At 35.1% G+C, this 14,216-nt stretch overlaps 2 protein-coding genes across 8 annotated transcripts; both read right to left on the bottom strand.

Annotated features, from left to right (window-relative positions):
* Nucleotides 1–164: 164 nt before the first annotated feature.
* On the bottom strand, nt 165–2,950 carry LOC105629377 (Core-2/I-branching beta-1,6-N-acetylglucosaminyltransferase family protein). The gene is made up of 2 exons (XM_089726853.1): nt 1,560–2,950; nt 165–460 (listed from the first exon to the last, which is right to left on the bottom strand). Exon 1 carries the CDS (start codon nt 2,747–2,749, stop codon nt 1,577–1,579), a length of 1,173 nt encoding a protein of 390 aa, XP_089582979.1. The 5' UTR covers nt 2,750–2,950; the 3' UTR covers nt 165–460; nt 1,560–1,576.
* Nucleotides 2,951–4,493: 1,543 nt separating this feature from the next.
* Nucleotides 4,494–13,048, bottom strand: IQD5 (IQ-domain 5). Of its 7 annotated transcripts, none has more exons than XM_089723148.1 (8): nt 12,583–13,038; nt 12,063–12,153; nt 11,181–11,297; nt 10,330–10,581; nt 7,967–8,194; nt 7,087–7,200; nt 6,309–6,783; nt 4,494–4,940 (listed from the first exon to the last, which is right to left on the bottom strand). In XM_089723148.1, the coding sequence occupies exons 3-8, from the start codon at nt 11,262–11,264 to the stop codon at nt 4,789–4,791; spliced, it is 1,305 nt and encodes a 434-aa protein (XP_089579274.1). In that variant the 5' UTR covers nt 11,265–11,297; nt 12,063–12,153; nt 12,583–13,038; the 3' UTR covers nt 4,494–4,788. The 7 variants fall into 7 exon arrangements, with proteins under 7 accessions (XP_089579274.1, XP_089579276.1, XP_089579270.1 ...); XM_089723150.1 differs by having other exon boundaries at nt 12,602–13,038; XM_089723144.1 differs by having other exon boundaries at nt 12,673–13,038.
* Between the last annotated feature and the right edge of the window lie 1,168 nt (nt 13,049–14,216).

Genomic DNA, 14,216 nt, shown 5'->3' with positions numbered 1-14,216 from the left:
GGAAATGAATCATAAACTAACCAGAATATTTTAGTTCCAAATGTTAGATTTAGATGAAATCTATTGTCTTTTCCTTTTTTACCAATCAAAATTTTAGAACGAGGAGATACATTAATGGCTTTCCCTCAACCTCAACAACCACCACCTACATATATGGCTATAAATATTGAATTTAGAGATTCCATTTCATATTTAACTTGGCGTCATTCACATATGTACAAATAACACACCCAGCAAAAGAGACAAAAAAAAAAAAAAAATCCTACCAACCATTTTTGACATCCTTACACCATCAAAATACACCCTTTTGGCAAAGGTATTCGCTTTTTGCTTCCCACTTGTATCTATTTCTCTCTCAGTTACAACTTTTGGGGTTAATGGGTGTTGTGGGCACTTTACGCCTCTTCAATACCATTCCCCTACCAAATTTACTCCATAACCTTCACATATCTTTATTCACCTGTAAAATATCAATAGAAATATTTGAATGAGTCCCTTTATGTGCAAAACACACAAATTTCAAACATGCATGAGACAAGCGTTGTGGGGAATGGATGGGGACTTCAGACTTGAACATGGGCCTTCCTTTGCCCTGGTTGAATATGCACCTAGGCTAAGCCGGCTCGTGCCATATTTGAGAATACTTACTACAATTACAATGGAAAACAACCTTATTTTTTTTAACTAAGAAAAGCCAGAAACATTCCGAGACTAGCCCTAAATGAATGCTTCCAGCAAAAGCATACTTAATTCTACCTCCAAGATAGATAAATAAAAGAAATGGCGTAAACTTTACAGTACAGGGGATAAAACACAAGTTAAAGACATACTATTTTGTAATCAAATAACAAGCATCTACAGCTCACTAAAACAAACCACAAGAAAAGCGACATGTAAGTATTGTTGATGACGCTGACATTTACAAGAACTGTCACAAATTTTTAAACAAGCATTTGGGTCACAAGCACCAAAGTCAAACTAAAGGACATGGGTTAATACAAAAATGGTTGAAATGGTTAAGATTTTGCGAGAACTACAAAAATAAACAAAGATCATCCCGTGAAAATTAGAACATGCCATCCTGTCACAACTCACATTGAATTAGTCTTCATTTATTTTAATTGTTTTGTTCAATACACAAGAAATATCTGAAAAACTTTGGACAGAAAGCCCAATAGCGATTGCTATATCATATACCATTTATTACATTGTCAAAGTTACCTCCTTGCATTGCATACCGTACAGAATATGAGCAAGAGATCCCCAGTTTATTCTAATGGGAAAACTATGTTTTGTGAACTTAAAAAAAATTAGTTGGTTCAGTGAAAAATCTAACATTAGATACACAAATATGATCACAATGACTGTATAATAAAACCATCCAATAAAAGTGCAAATTGACCGACTGAGCCTACAACTAATAATCCAATTTTCCAGGATAGATCAAACCAACATCTACTATTAAAGTCATCCATTTGAATCGCTAACCAACTCACAGTGTCAACTCAGTGACTCAATCAAACAAAGCATAATAATTTAATTGGGAAATTTCAACTTACCAGGAAGAGAACTTTTTTCAATCCCGGAAAATGACCTTGTCCGCGATTTTCATCAATGGTCTCAAACAATCCGGCGAGAATTTCCTTGCAAACAAATACGAACTGGAGTAATTCGATTTCCTTAACTCGTCAATCAACACCGGTGATATTTCAGTCGGCCGGTAGGTGTAAGGATGGCCGTTGGTAGTGCCTGTCCAATTGACCCTTGTTAGCGTGTAGTGAGTACAGCCTTTAGGATCCGCCATTGATAAGAGAGTAGGAAAATAATGCTCTTCTGGGTAACACTCATCAGCTCTGTAACAGGGTTGCTTAAATTTCTTCCAAAGACTCCGATCCTTAATCACTATGAGCGCGTGGCGGCGCGTTAACACAAAAAACTGAGACCCAACTCTGAAATTCTCGAAGGGAACTTCTGGCATCAAAGAATATCTCCCTCTAGCCATGTAACGCTTCCATAGACGAGGCTCTTTGGAGACAATTTCGATGAAGCTCTTGTATTGAACTCGAACTCCATACTGAGTGGACTCAGAGTCAGATTCAGAGGATGTTAGATCGAAAGATTTTGAAGAGATAAGGGAGTTGTAGACATAACTGAAGGAGTGAAGCGGGATGCAGAACTGGGAAAGAACAGCAAAATAAGCATTGGCGGGATCATCGAGAATAGCGGTGGCCAAGAGGCGGCGCGTGGCGGAGACTAAAGTGGGCGAAGCACGGTAGGTGCGTTTAGCATTTTCAATGAAGTGGGTCTTGAAAACACCGTTAGGCCGAGTAACATTAACAGAGGGATCGGCATGGACATAGATGTTATACAAATCTTGGTGGGATTTAAAGAACTTCTCCCATAAAGGAGAGAAGTAAAGATCGGTATTGGTAAGAAAAAGAAAGGCTATCTTGAGCTTGTGATTGGAAGAGGACAGGCGAGAGAATGAGGAAGGGTGGGCGGATGCGGCAGCAGCGGCTTTGCGGAAGAGGGAAAGATCGTCGAGCTCATCGGAAGGAGAGATGGCGGGAAGACGTGGAGGGAGAATTCTCGGGGCTAAAAGGAAAAGAATAGGAAGGGAAAGGAGAAGAGAGAAAGTAAGAACAAAAGGGGAAGAGAACATTGAAGGAGTGATTTTTAGAAATGAAAGAGACTGAAGAAAGAAAGAATTAGAAGAAGAAGAAGAAGAAGAAGAGTGACAACTTGGCATAAAAATGTGAAATGTGATAATAATATAGAAATGGGGAAATGGGTGTTTGAGATTTATTAGGGAGTTTTTGGTTTTAGGGTTACATAGAATTGGGCAATCGGAGGGTTTAGGATTTAGGTTAGGTTTGCCAATGATTTTTGGGATGGGTTTTTGGCTATGGAGAGAGGAAGGTGAGGGATTTTTGTTGTTTCTTTGGGGATGAGAGGTGGAAGGTGAGAGGAGTTTTTTTGGACAGAGACGGCGTTAAGAGAGTATTACTGTCACTCTCACTCTCACTCTCACCGTCACTGTTACTGTTACTGTCATTGTTACTGAAGTGAAATTTTGTTTAGAGGTGAGATAAAAATAAAACGTCGTTAGTTACTTACTGATCTGATGTATACTATTATTATTTTTATTATACGTCAGGGTTACCTATTTGGCCGTTACCGTTACGTTGTGATAACTGTGGATAGATTTCCCGGGATCTGGATCAAATAATTCTTTCTGATAAAATTTTAATCTTTTACAGATGTCGGTGCAGTGCCTTTTGCATCCTAAAAAATGTAAATTTAATTTTCTTTTTAGTTTACTTTCATTCTTTTATTTCCTTTTTAATTTTTATTATGAATAAAAATTTTTCCCTTTTTTCCTTAAAAAAAAAAACAAATAATTCTTCCACTATTAATGGGATAAAAAAAGTAAGAAGAAAAATTTTAGGTCAATCTATCCTTACTTTGTTCTCACCAACCCTGAGCAAATCTATCCTTACCTCGTCATAGCCTATTGCATTGCTATGACGTTGTTCCTTTTCTTTTTTTCTTTCTTTAGAGCTACGTTGCCATTCCAAGTTATGATAAATTTTAATTCAATTTCAAAGAAAAAAATAAAAATAAAATTTGAAGTTCAACTAGAATTTCAAGAAAATTATATTTTCTTATTAACCTCGCAAAATTGAAAATTGGATAGATGGATGGGAGAAGCTAATAAGGAAAAACAGAGAATCCTCGCAAAATTGAAAATGGATATATTTGTAACGAGAAAACATTGTGCTAGGATAAGAAATTCAAACGATAACATAATAAACTTTTCTTTTGAAGAGATAAACTGACTGTTAACATAATAATAATGATAATAAAATCAAATACGATTAACATCTAAGCCTACATCTTCTTATTTCTTCTTTGTTGCATACTCTATGAGGCGTCTGGTTCATAAAGTGGACGACAAAGAACTTTTAAGAAACGACTCCCCCCTTTTTCAACAAGAACTTTCCTTCTCAAGATCATTTGGTGTTTCCTATTTGATCACACATTTTGGACTTGGATGAGTGACCATCTTCCTCGTCAAAAGCGTACGGATTACAATTCGCCAAATGCACCCTCTTCCCCTTTTTCTTTTCCAATTTAATCCTCTATATAGTACCACTCCAAAATAAAATAAATAAATAAACCAAGAGGAAATCCTCTCTTTTAGAGATGCACCAAAAAAACATAAATAAACAAATTATGCATAAACCATGAAACACACGCGGGAACAGCATTGCTGATTTGCTATGATATCTTGGACCACCTTTAAAATTACACTCTGGAGAATTGTATTCACAAGAATACCAAAAATTTCAAACAATAGACGAATACTTCAGCCAATCCAAAAAATGCTTTACAATAAAAGCCTAGTTCATGGGAAAAAGCACTTTCCTTTTCACCACAGGAGAAACAAGAGGAAGAAGAAACTTACAGTAGCAAATGCTACCAGGGCCAAATGCTCTGAAAACCATAAATTTGAAATTAAAAATATTGAATAATCACAAAATTAACAACAATAAATAACAATGACTACAATAGTCACGTACCAAACCTGCTCATCTTATTCCTCTGACAAGCCAAGCCACCTACCTCTAATTTGCCATATCAAAACCAACTTAGAATTTTATGACACGAATGAAAGCAATCTGATTGCATCCTCTTGCAACATCCACCCTATATATACAACAAACTGATACAGCAGCATTAATGGAGCATAGACTAAATAACTCATCTTCCATGGAATTCTCAATGCTACACATCAACAGTCTGTGCAACAGCTCTTGTAGCATTTGTGTCCCCAATACCATTTAACTTAGATTTATCCCTTGCAGACTTATGAGAGCCTGCTGTCCCTTTAGCAGTAACTCTGCTTTGCCTGGCTGCCTGAGCCCCAGCACCTCCTCCTGCTTAAACCAAATTAAAGCATAAATAGCATGAAAATATTGCTACTTACTGGAAAACATTCCATGACCTTTAATCTGTTGGCCACTAGCCATACAAGTTATCATCTGTTTTGAGTAAATTGGGGCAGGGATGAGTCGAGGATGAAAATTCTTGCCCTAACAAGAATTTTTGCAACATTATAGCTAATAAAAATTATAATTAGTTAGAAATTATGTATATTTTAATAGATTTTTTTTTATGAGAAAAAAAAAAGGTAAGAAAAAAGAAAAGAGAATCCAAAATGACCAAAGAACAATAGGATGTAAATAGTTACAATTTGGTGAAGTGAAACAAAAAGTTCAATAAATGAAATATAAATACCACTACCTATGCATGGTGTATTCAGTAATTCAATTTTAGCTTCGTGTTCCAAAAATTGTAAAACCAAGAAAACCCAACATGCATTAATAGTGTTGTATTATAAGTTAAATTTTATATTTGTAATTAAATCATAAGTCGCCCTTCTGTTTCTTTAAACCATCTTTCGCCCCTCTTTCTCAATCTTTCCTTCCCTCTGTCTCCCAATCTAAAGTCTGATGCTTCTCTGAGTCAAACAAAGATAGACTGGTTGCTTGTCTTTCCACCTCATATTTATCTTGTTTGTTATGTTTTTAGTTTCTTAGATATATTCATTAACTAAACAGTCTTTCACTCTATCCTTCTCTTCCCCTCTTCGCATGGCATCGTTTCATATGAATTCCATCTCATGAGCTTTATTGACCATTATTATGGTTTAATGCCAAAATATTTGTCTTCCATGAAATTCGAAATTCATGTTCTGCTAGCTTTTAAATGTGACATTCAAGCCAATGACACTGAACATAACCCCTCAACAATGCTCAAACCAAATTGCTTTGTATTGTTCTTTGTTGATAAGGCCAGTTTGAGTTTGGACGGTCAACCTGCCCAACCCAACGCAAGTACAGCTGTACCCCAATGCCCCCCTCTAAACTCGTTACTGACTGACTGTGTCTTAGACAAGAAGTAAGGAAATAGGTAAGTCTAACATTTTTACCTGTCTGGAAGTATAAGCCTTTTGACACATAACTAGTAACTTCTATGTAAAACAATTTTGACAATTATTTATCTTCTTTGGATACAAGTGACTACTTGTATCCAAAACATTCAACAATCTGAGCCAGACATGCTCATGCAGGCAGATAAGCCGGATTTTCGTGTGCATTCAGATGAAGCAAGCATAAATTTAGGAGGAACCTAAAAATAGAAAAGAGCAGCACCAATCCTTAAAAGTAAACTTATAGGACCAAGAAGAGTGAGATTACTAACAAAATTCAGAACCAAATTGCAGAGAGTGCGAGAATACTAACCACTATTAGGCAGAGACATTCTCCTCTTTGCCTGTTTATCTGGTTGTATTGACCTCTCTTTAGGATTGCTTTGAGATCTTTGAACAGTGCCAGGTTTTGAGTGGGCTTCTTCAGTCAGATCTTCAAGGACTGGCTTTGGCTTTGGCTTTGCAAAAAGAGTGTTGGATTCCTCTAACTTGCTAGGAGAAGTACTGCCATCAGAATTGGATGGGCCTGTCTTCTGACTTGAAAGGTTTGGTTGAACACTAGAAACAACTGGCTTCTTGCCAGAAGACTTTAACTGGAGTTTGGTGCCATTCTTACCCTCAGGTGTTCCATTTTCACGAATCATAACCCCATCTCTCAGATTTATGTCAAGAAATCTATTCTCCCATGGACGGACAGCCATCCATCTTTCCAACCAGTTCCATCCCCAACTACTTTTATCTGGTTCAAACCCAGCTGGAACAGCATGCTGTCTGGATCCAGCCTGCCACTATACAGAAGAAATTTAATCTTATTTGTTTAAAGATCAGCTTGTGGTAGGAAAAAAAAAAAAGCCAGAGGCAATTCAACAGTATATCCAAATAATTTTAATGGGAAACCAGTATGGAGCAGGAATTAAACAAATATACATGGGAAGGACCTTTTTTCCCTTTTTATTTTTTGGTAGGAGGAAGGCTAAGAGGACCTAGCCTCTGCTAAGGGCTATCACCGTCACCATAGACAGATTGAAATATATGCAAAAACAATTAATCAAACATACACAGCACTACCTAAATCGATTATCATAATTTACCTGATGAGCCAAAGCATAAGCCATAGCTCTCTCACGCTTAGCTGCAGCCTCCTGCCTCTTTAGCAACTTTGCTTGAATTTCTTCAACAGACCCTACGCTATCACACCACCCTTCCTGTATGATTAAAAGTGATATCCAGCACTTAGAGCATAAAGACACTAAGCTGAAAAAAAATCCAAGTGTTGAAGGTTCAACTGGAAGTTTATTAGACTGATCACACTAAGAAAATGGGACCACTTACTAACCTAAAAAATTAGAGATAAAACAACAATGGGTAAGTAAGCAGATGTCTAACGCTTCCATTTGATAGCATGGACGAATACTGTGTATGCCATAACTATACATTTTCGACATATGTGCTGACATGGTGCTATAACTGCAAAATATACCTTAACCTCAAATATTTGCAAGGGAATTTGCTGCCCCAAATGCAATCCTAAATAGGAATTAACGATAAATCCTAAAAGAAGCAGGAAACAATGCATTAAATATAAATCCTAAGAAAATATGAAAAAAAAGTCATAAGCACAAATCTTAAGCCTTAAGGAGATGGGGAAATGGAAGAATAATATATATTGAGGAAAATACTATGTTTCCTAAAGAAAGTAGGAAAGAAAGAAGGAAAACTTTTGAGCTGCCAATACTGGAGGGACTTACAGCTGCCACTTGTCCTGTGTCCTGATATCAATTTCATTCAATGAGTCCCCTTTTATCACCACAGATGCATGACCAACATTGAAATCCATTGCAAGAAAAAAGAAGGGGAAGAAGGAGATGCTTTATGAGACATCAAGCATGCATGACACAGAATGATGCCATATACAGATATAAACATGCAAACTAATTTTGTATCTCATTAATAGAATTTCAATGTGTTTACCTCTATTTCTCTAACCCGAGCCTCATTTGCAAGCTGCTGCTGAAGTTTTTGCTGAGCTGTTTGACTTTCTAATGCTAAGCGAACACGCCTTGCCCGGACACGAGCCTGAACTCTCACTAAAGCTTGCATGCAACGAAGAGTTATTGCAGCCTGCTTTCTCACAGCATGGCCCCTTACAAGTGCTTGGAGTCTCACTAATCCTTTTAAAGCTCGTAAAGCTCTTCTAGCCTGCCATATTTTCAATTTTTACAAAAACATTTAAGGTCGAACAAACTTAAAATAATAGAAAAAAAAAAAAGAAGAAGAAGAAGTTATCAAGACGTAATAAATTGAGGAGTACAATATACATCTGCTATACCATATTCACAGATTGCATAAAGAAAAGAAATTAGATAGAGAATATTGTGTCAATTGAGAAGATTATTCTTGACTGATATTGACACTTTCCAATTTAATTATTAAATCGGAAAAAGGGGAGGGGGGGGGGGGGGGTTCATTAAATGGAACCATATGCCTTGATCTGGGGGCTTATTTCAGCCTGGACCAGCAGCTTTAAATTGTAACAATGCCAAACATAGACTTTACAAATCATCATGACTGGAGAAGTAAATGAAATCTCTTTTTGTAATTTCTCTCCACCTACTTTTTTGTTTGATGAAATTGGTTAAGAATTTTAATTACTCACATAATAAACTTTAGGTTGGCATATGGCTTGTATGAGATAGTTATATATCAAACAATCTTACAGAGAATTCACGACCTAAGGTTCATTATTTAAACACTATATTTACATATTAATTACTGCCTTTAGTAAAAACTGAGTGCATAAACCCGTGTACTTCATCAGATGAGAGCTTCCTTTGGAAACCTCTTCTGTGAGATTATATGGAGAAATGAAGAATTTGAAGGAAATCAATTAACGTTTTAGTAGTAACAGTTTGTAAATGCAGGATTGGCTTTATAATGATTTGACATTTAGAGTTTGATCTAATCTGAAATTATCCCAAAATGTTAGAAGATATGCCAAAATTTGCCACCGCCTAGCCCCAACCCATTCTTTATTAAAAAACTTACGAGTTACGACGGTTTATCCGACTAAAAAAATATTGAGCAAAAAGAAATCTATTGAATGCAACATATTACTGAGAATACTAAGGAGGAAAGGTCAATGCTACCCCCACAGTACCATGAATGTTTAAAATTGTAGCAACATCATCCCCATGGTCACGGCTGCAGCCACCACCGGCTACCACCAGCACCATCATCATATCATAAGACACAGAGGAGTTTCAATTTCAACATATTGATTTTATTTTATTTCATTTTTTATTTTTCATAATATAACTTTAAGCATTCAGATATTAAGATCATCAAACAGAATAATATATTGAGAGCAGATTGTTGAAAATTAAAAACTTCAAAGCTGGTATCATACAGTGTAGTCACCTTTCCAATTTTAAAATTTGAGCACTCAGAATTTTAACGGTAAATGTAGACTTATAACACTAAATGTTTAGTGAGAACCTAATTAACATAAATGCAACTTAAGACAGTACTAAACAAAGCAAAAGAACTTTTTCATGGATAAACTGTACTACAGTGCAGACAGAATTGAAGAGCCAAATTAGCTAGTGTGGTAAACAAATAAGAGTTATGGTCTTAGAAGATAGAACAGTTACTCTATCAAAATCATGTTGCAGAACTGCTCCACGTGTCTATTATTTGGTAATTGCATGGGTCTTCACTCTTCAGGATATTGCTGTATCATTTCCTATAAATCCGACCAAATAGAACATCCACCCTTTTTTCTTCCACCACAACAATAGAATGATTTAAAATTCTGAACTTGAACATGATAATGTATAGGTTTTATTCATGTAGGTGAATAAAAAACTTTATTGAATGTAAATTTGCAATGTCTATAAGGAGGTGGAATTTCAAATCCTTGTTCAAGTAAGTAACCATTCATGAATCTAATTACTTAAATAATGAGCCAACTTTATTTGAAAACTTCCAAACCAAATCGTGTCCAAATTCCTTTTTCTCCATGCATGGTCAACCTACCTACCTACCTTGGATCTCTATTATTTTCCTTGGCCATCTTAAAGAAAATAGAAGCTTTAAATAGTGTAATAAGTACAGATGGATATGCAAAAACTAATATATAGTCAAAGGATAAAGCTCAGGAATGTAGTTGACGCATGTTAAGTTCAAGTTGACATCAACATAATGTAAAAACACTACAATCCATCAGTTCATCCTAAAATATATATGTTATTATAGTGTATAATGAAACAAGTAATCAGCATTAACTGCTTTAAATTCTCACAAGTTAGATTGTGGGATATCACAAGGATTAATACCAGAAATCCTCGAAAAGCTGTTTGAATTCGTGTAGCGGCCCATTCTTCTCTCAAAATTTGTTGATTATCAGCTACATTCTGTGCTTGAAGAGAAGCAGAAGGGGATTCAGAAACATCTGGGACAGAGTGAATGTTGGCCTCACCAATTGGTTCAGCAACATTGTCACTGAACTCCTGAAGTTTATCAGCATCAATCTCAACTGAATGCTTTCTCCTATGCCGGAACTTACTAGTAGTTGTCCTCTGTGATGACTGAAGAACAAAGTAAAAATGGCAAAATGATCAAGAAGCATTTTAATATAACTATTTTCTTGGAATTTGGTGGCAACTTCAAAGAGCTAGTATAATCATCACAGCATATTTTAGTTGCCCTGTAGCTTCATCTACTTTTTCAAACAAACAGAACAATTATAATGAATTTTGCACAAGAAAGAAGACAAGAGAAGATGACTTTCAGATTATGCTAAAGAGATATTTTTTCATTACACTAAAGTTTATGATGATCATAATATAAGAACAGAAATAATTCAAGTTCAAGTATGACTCAGATCATCAGGCAAAATGAAAACACATAACAACAATATTACCAACATACTTATGTGGAATTGTTGTTGTGGTTGCTGATGAAGGAATCACTATCTTGAATAAATTAATCAGAGGCAACTAAAATTCTTTTAAGATGGATTTGACATCTTTTGGTCATAAAAATGAATGAATACATAAAACAGCTTAACTGGAATCTCAAATTGCATTTTGCAATAGTATCTGAAATGGTGTGTTCCAGAAAAACAATTTCAATTTCAATGCCAGACAGACAATGGGTGAAAAATAAAGAAAATAATAACACCCACATTGTCACCCTTCTCTGAAGATTGTGCCTTTTCTGACTTCTTTAAACCAACCAATGCTTTAATCCATTTCCCTGAGACCCCCATAGTAGTGTCACTGTTGCGTATAATTTACAAAACCTGCCAAAGCATAGTAATTGACAACTTAGAATGACCTTTTTTTTCCATGAAACTGATCTTAGCCAGCAGCTCCAGACAACACAGAGAGGATAATAGATTAAGAGCAAAAAGTACTTTGAATTCAGAAGAAGTCATATATTTCTGCTGAAATACTCCTCAAACTAAATATAAATACAACGTAAATAGAAAAACAAGGCATTTTATTTTATTTTATTTCAGAAACCTAGTACAAGAACTCCATTTTGTAACACAAACAAAAAGAGAAAAGATATGCTGTCCTAAAGTGCTCCACAGTTCAGGCTCAATTCCGCTAATCTATAATTAATCAAGTTGGAAATTAAAATCATAAAATCAAAGACTGCCAGTTAGCAATAGGATAGGGCGCATCATATATTGGCCAATTTAACATTCAAAAACAATGCTAGAGTGGATTCTATTATTGATGAGAAACTGGAATCATAGTAAAATCAATAAGTTAGCCATTACTAGATTAGTCAAGATGATGATGCTGACCATAATAATAATAATAATAATAATATTTAGAGTATTTCAGCAGAAACACTTCAATAATATGTCTATCATTGACAAGAGGAATTGGCATAAGTAAGATTTAAAAAAAAAAAAAAGAAAATAAAACTGAAATGTAGCTGCAGTATCTTCAAATAAAACATAAAATTGTAGAAAGCAGCATTCTGAGGAAGAAAAAATAAAATTCCCTGAAATTTTGTCACCAACCTTTCACAAGCAATCTCCAAAATCAAATACCTGCACTGCTTTGAAATAGTGACTTCAATAACCAAATTCAAGCCACAAACGCCATGCCAAGCCGCTAATCAACCTCCCCATTCCTTGCACCCTGAAATGCATAGCTTGCTATATTTACTCATAATCCTCATTAAAAAAAAAAAAAAACGTGCATACAACTCGTCTTTCCTATAATAAATTCACCAGGAAAAAAATTATGACAAAAACAATAATAAGCTCAACAGCAAACACATTTCAACCAAATCCTTATAATCTACTAATATTGCAGCTTCTACATCCAAGATCTAATTCTCACTCGGTGCAGAATTTTCAATTACAAAAAAATCCAAACCCTAACTCCATAAACTACTAAACCAATTCAAAGCAACAACTAAGACCCACCAAACAGTAGAATTTGAAGGTGAAGAGTCACAAGTGTGGTGAAAACTAAGAAATTCGGCGTCAAATGCACTTCAAAAGACAAAAAAGGAATGAACAAATTAAACAGGTAGGCAATGTAGATAGATCCACAGATCATGACCTTGAAAATCATAATTCACCTGAATCTTGATTTCTATGAGAGACGAAGACAGTACACAGAACCAAGGCCAAAGAGAAAAGCGGGAAGTACCTTTACGGCCGTTGATCTATCAATCAGTCAACAAAAGTCAAACGGCACTCACTAACACACGTACATACACACAGTGTCAATTTTACAGGACCAGAATTGGATTCAAAAGCTGTAAAAGCTCTCTCTCTATATCTCCCTATAATTGGATTCAGAAAGCCTCACAATACACTATCTCTACGAAATATTTCTCATTCTTTTAAGGCCATAAAAGCCAAGAGCGAATGGAGGGAGTGAGGACCGGTGTCGGCTAGCGTGCGCCGGTGGAGTGGATTTTTATTATTATTATTTTTTTAATAGTTCGGCAACAGGGGCAGACGTGATCGGGACGACGTCGTTTAAGACCGGTGGATTTGGAGTTGAGTCGTTGTCACGCTTGCAGTAGCGACAAGGGAGAGAGTCCGTCACGGGATACAGAGAGCGATATTGCCAAATCGCTTTTGGCGTACGTTAGAAACCAGCCGCGTAAGTTAAAGGTTAAATTAAATAAAGTTGGAGGGAAATAAATAAATAATAAATTCGATTTTGGGGGGCAAAAAGCAATAATGCGGTTGAATTTAGAATCAATTAATTTTTGGAGTGATTTGATGATAATTATTAGAGCCATAAATTAAAAACAATACAATAAACATATTTGAGGAACTTTTAGTTCCATTATTGTTTTCCTAACCCTTAATTTATTGAGCTTGTCTTCATTTAATTGATAAATAAGGCCAATTAATTTGAAAATCTATTACCACTAATTTAGTCTAATTCGATTTTAAAAAATAAAAAACGAAAAGTTTAAAAAATCCCAAAAGATACTATAAATTAAATAAAAAATATTTATTAAAAAACAGAAAATTAACTATGATTAAGTTTCTTATTTAAAATACTAATTAATTAATAGGATCATACTATAAAATAATGCTTCGCCATTCCATCGAGCTTAATAGTTTGGAGTTAAAAGATTAACCTACCTCCATCCATGCTTAATATCAAAAAATCTGTTTATTATCTACAATAATATTCAGGAATATGAGCAACAATTATAATTAAAGGGATATATGGGAATAAAATTCTATTAGATTTTAAAATTTCAATGGTATTCAATCAAGATTTTTTTGAAGTCTATTAAAATTTTGTGGTATTCAATTTTGACTTTTTAAACGTCCATATAAATTTGAAGGTATTTAAAAAATTACTGATTTGGAAAGTTTCTATAAAATAATTAATTTCATTGAATTTTAGAGTGTTATGTATGAATAAAAGATTCATTCACAAATTCATCTTCCAACCTAAAGATTTCAAAATTTTTTAAATGAGATGGAAGTGAACGGGTACCTGCGAATTTTAAACTATATGTATAGATATCCGTTTAAATTTTTACTATCCGTATTTGTTCTAAACCATTTTAAATACTCATTTAAGTTTGCCCTGATTGCGGTTGGACCACCAGGCTCTGTGAGCCGCAGGTAGCGGCTATGCATTGGGCCTGTCTCGATATGTGCTGCCTCTTTGCAGCAGATGTAGGTCCTGGTTAACGTTGATTGCTGGTTTTCAGTTAT

This window comes from Jatropha curcas, chromosome 1, assembly GCF_041381405.1.
Source record: "Jatropha curcas cultivar XTBG-Jc1 chromosome 1, XTBG_Jcur_1.0, whole genome shotgun sequence".
Lineage (NCBI taxonomy): Eukaryota > Viridiplantae > Streptophyta > Magnoliopsida > Malpighiales > Euphorbiaceae > Jatropha > Jatropha curcas.
This window is presented reverse-complemented; position numbering and strand designations above follow the sequence as displayed.

Excerpts from the sequence above, each read along its gene's own strand:
- IQD5 (XM_089723148.1), bottom strand. The coding sequence starts at position 11,264 with ATGGGGGTCTCAGGGAAATGGATTAAAGCATTGGTTGGTTTAAAGAAG. Across the intron at positions 8,195-10,329 it reads CAGCTTTTCGAGGATTTCTG|GCTAGAAGAGCTTTACGAGC; the intron begins GTATTAATCCTT and ends AAAATATGGCAG. Across the intron at positions 7,201-7,966 it reads CTCGGGTTAGAGAAATAGAG|GAAGGGTGGTGTGATAGCGT; the intron begins GTAAACACATTG and ends TTAATCATACAG.
- LOC105629377 (XM_089726853.1), bottom strand. The coding sequence starts at position 2,749 with ATGCCAAGTTGTCACTCTTCTTCTTCTTCTTCTTCTTCTAATTCTTTC.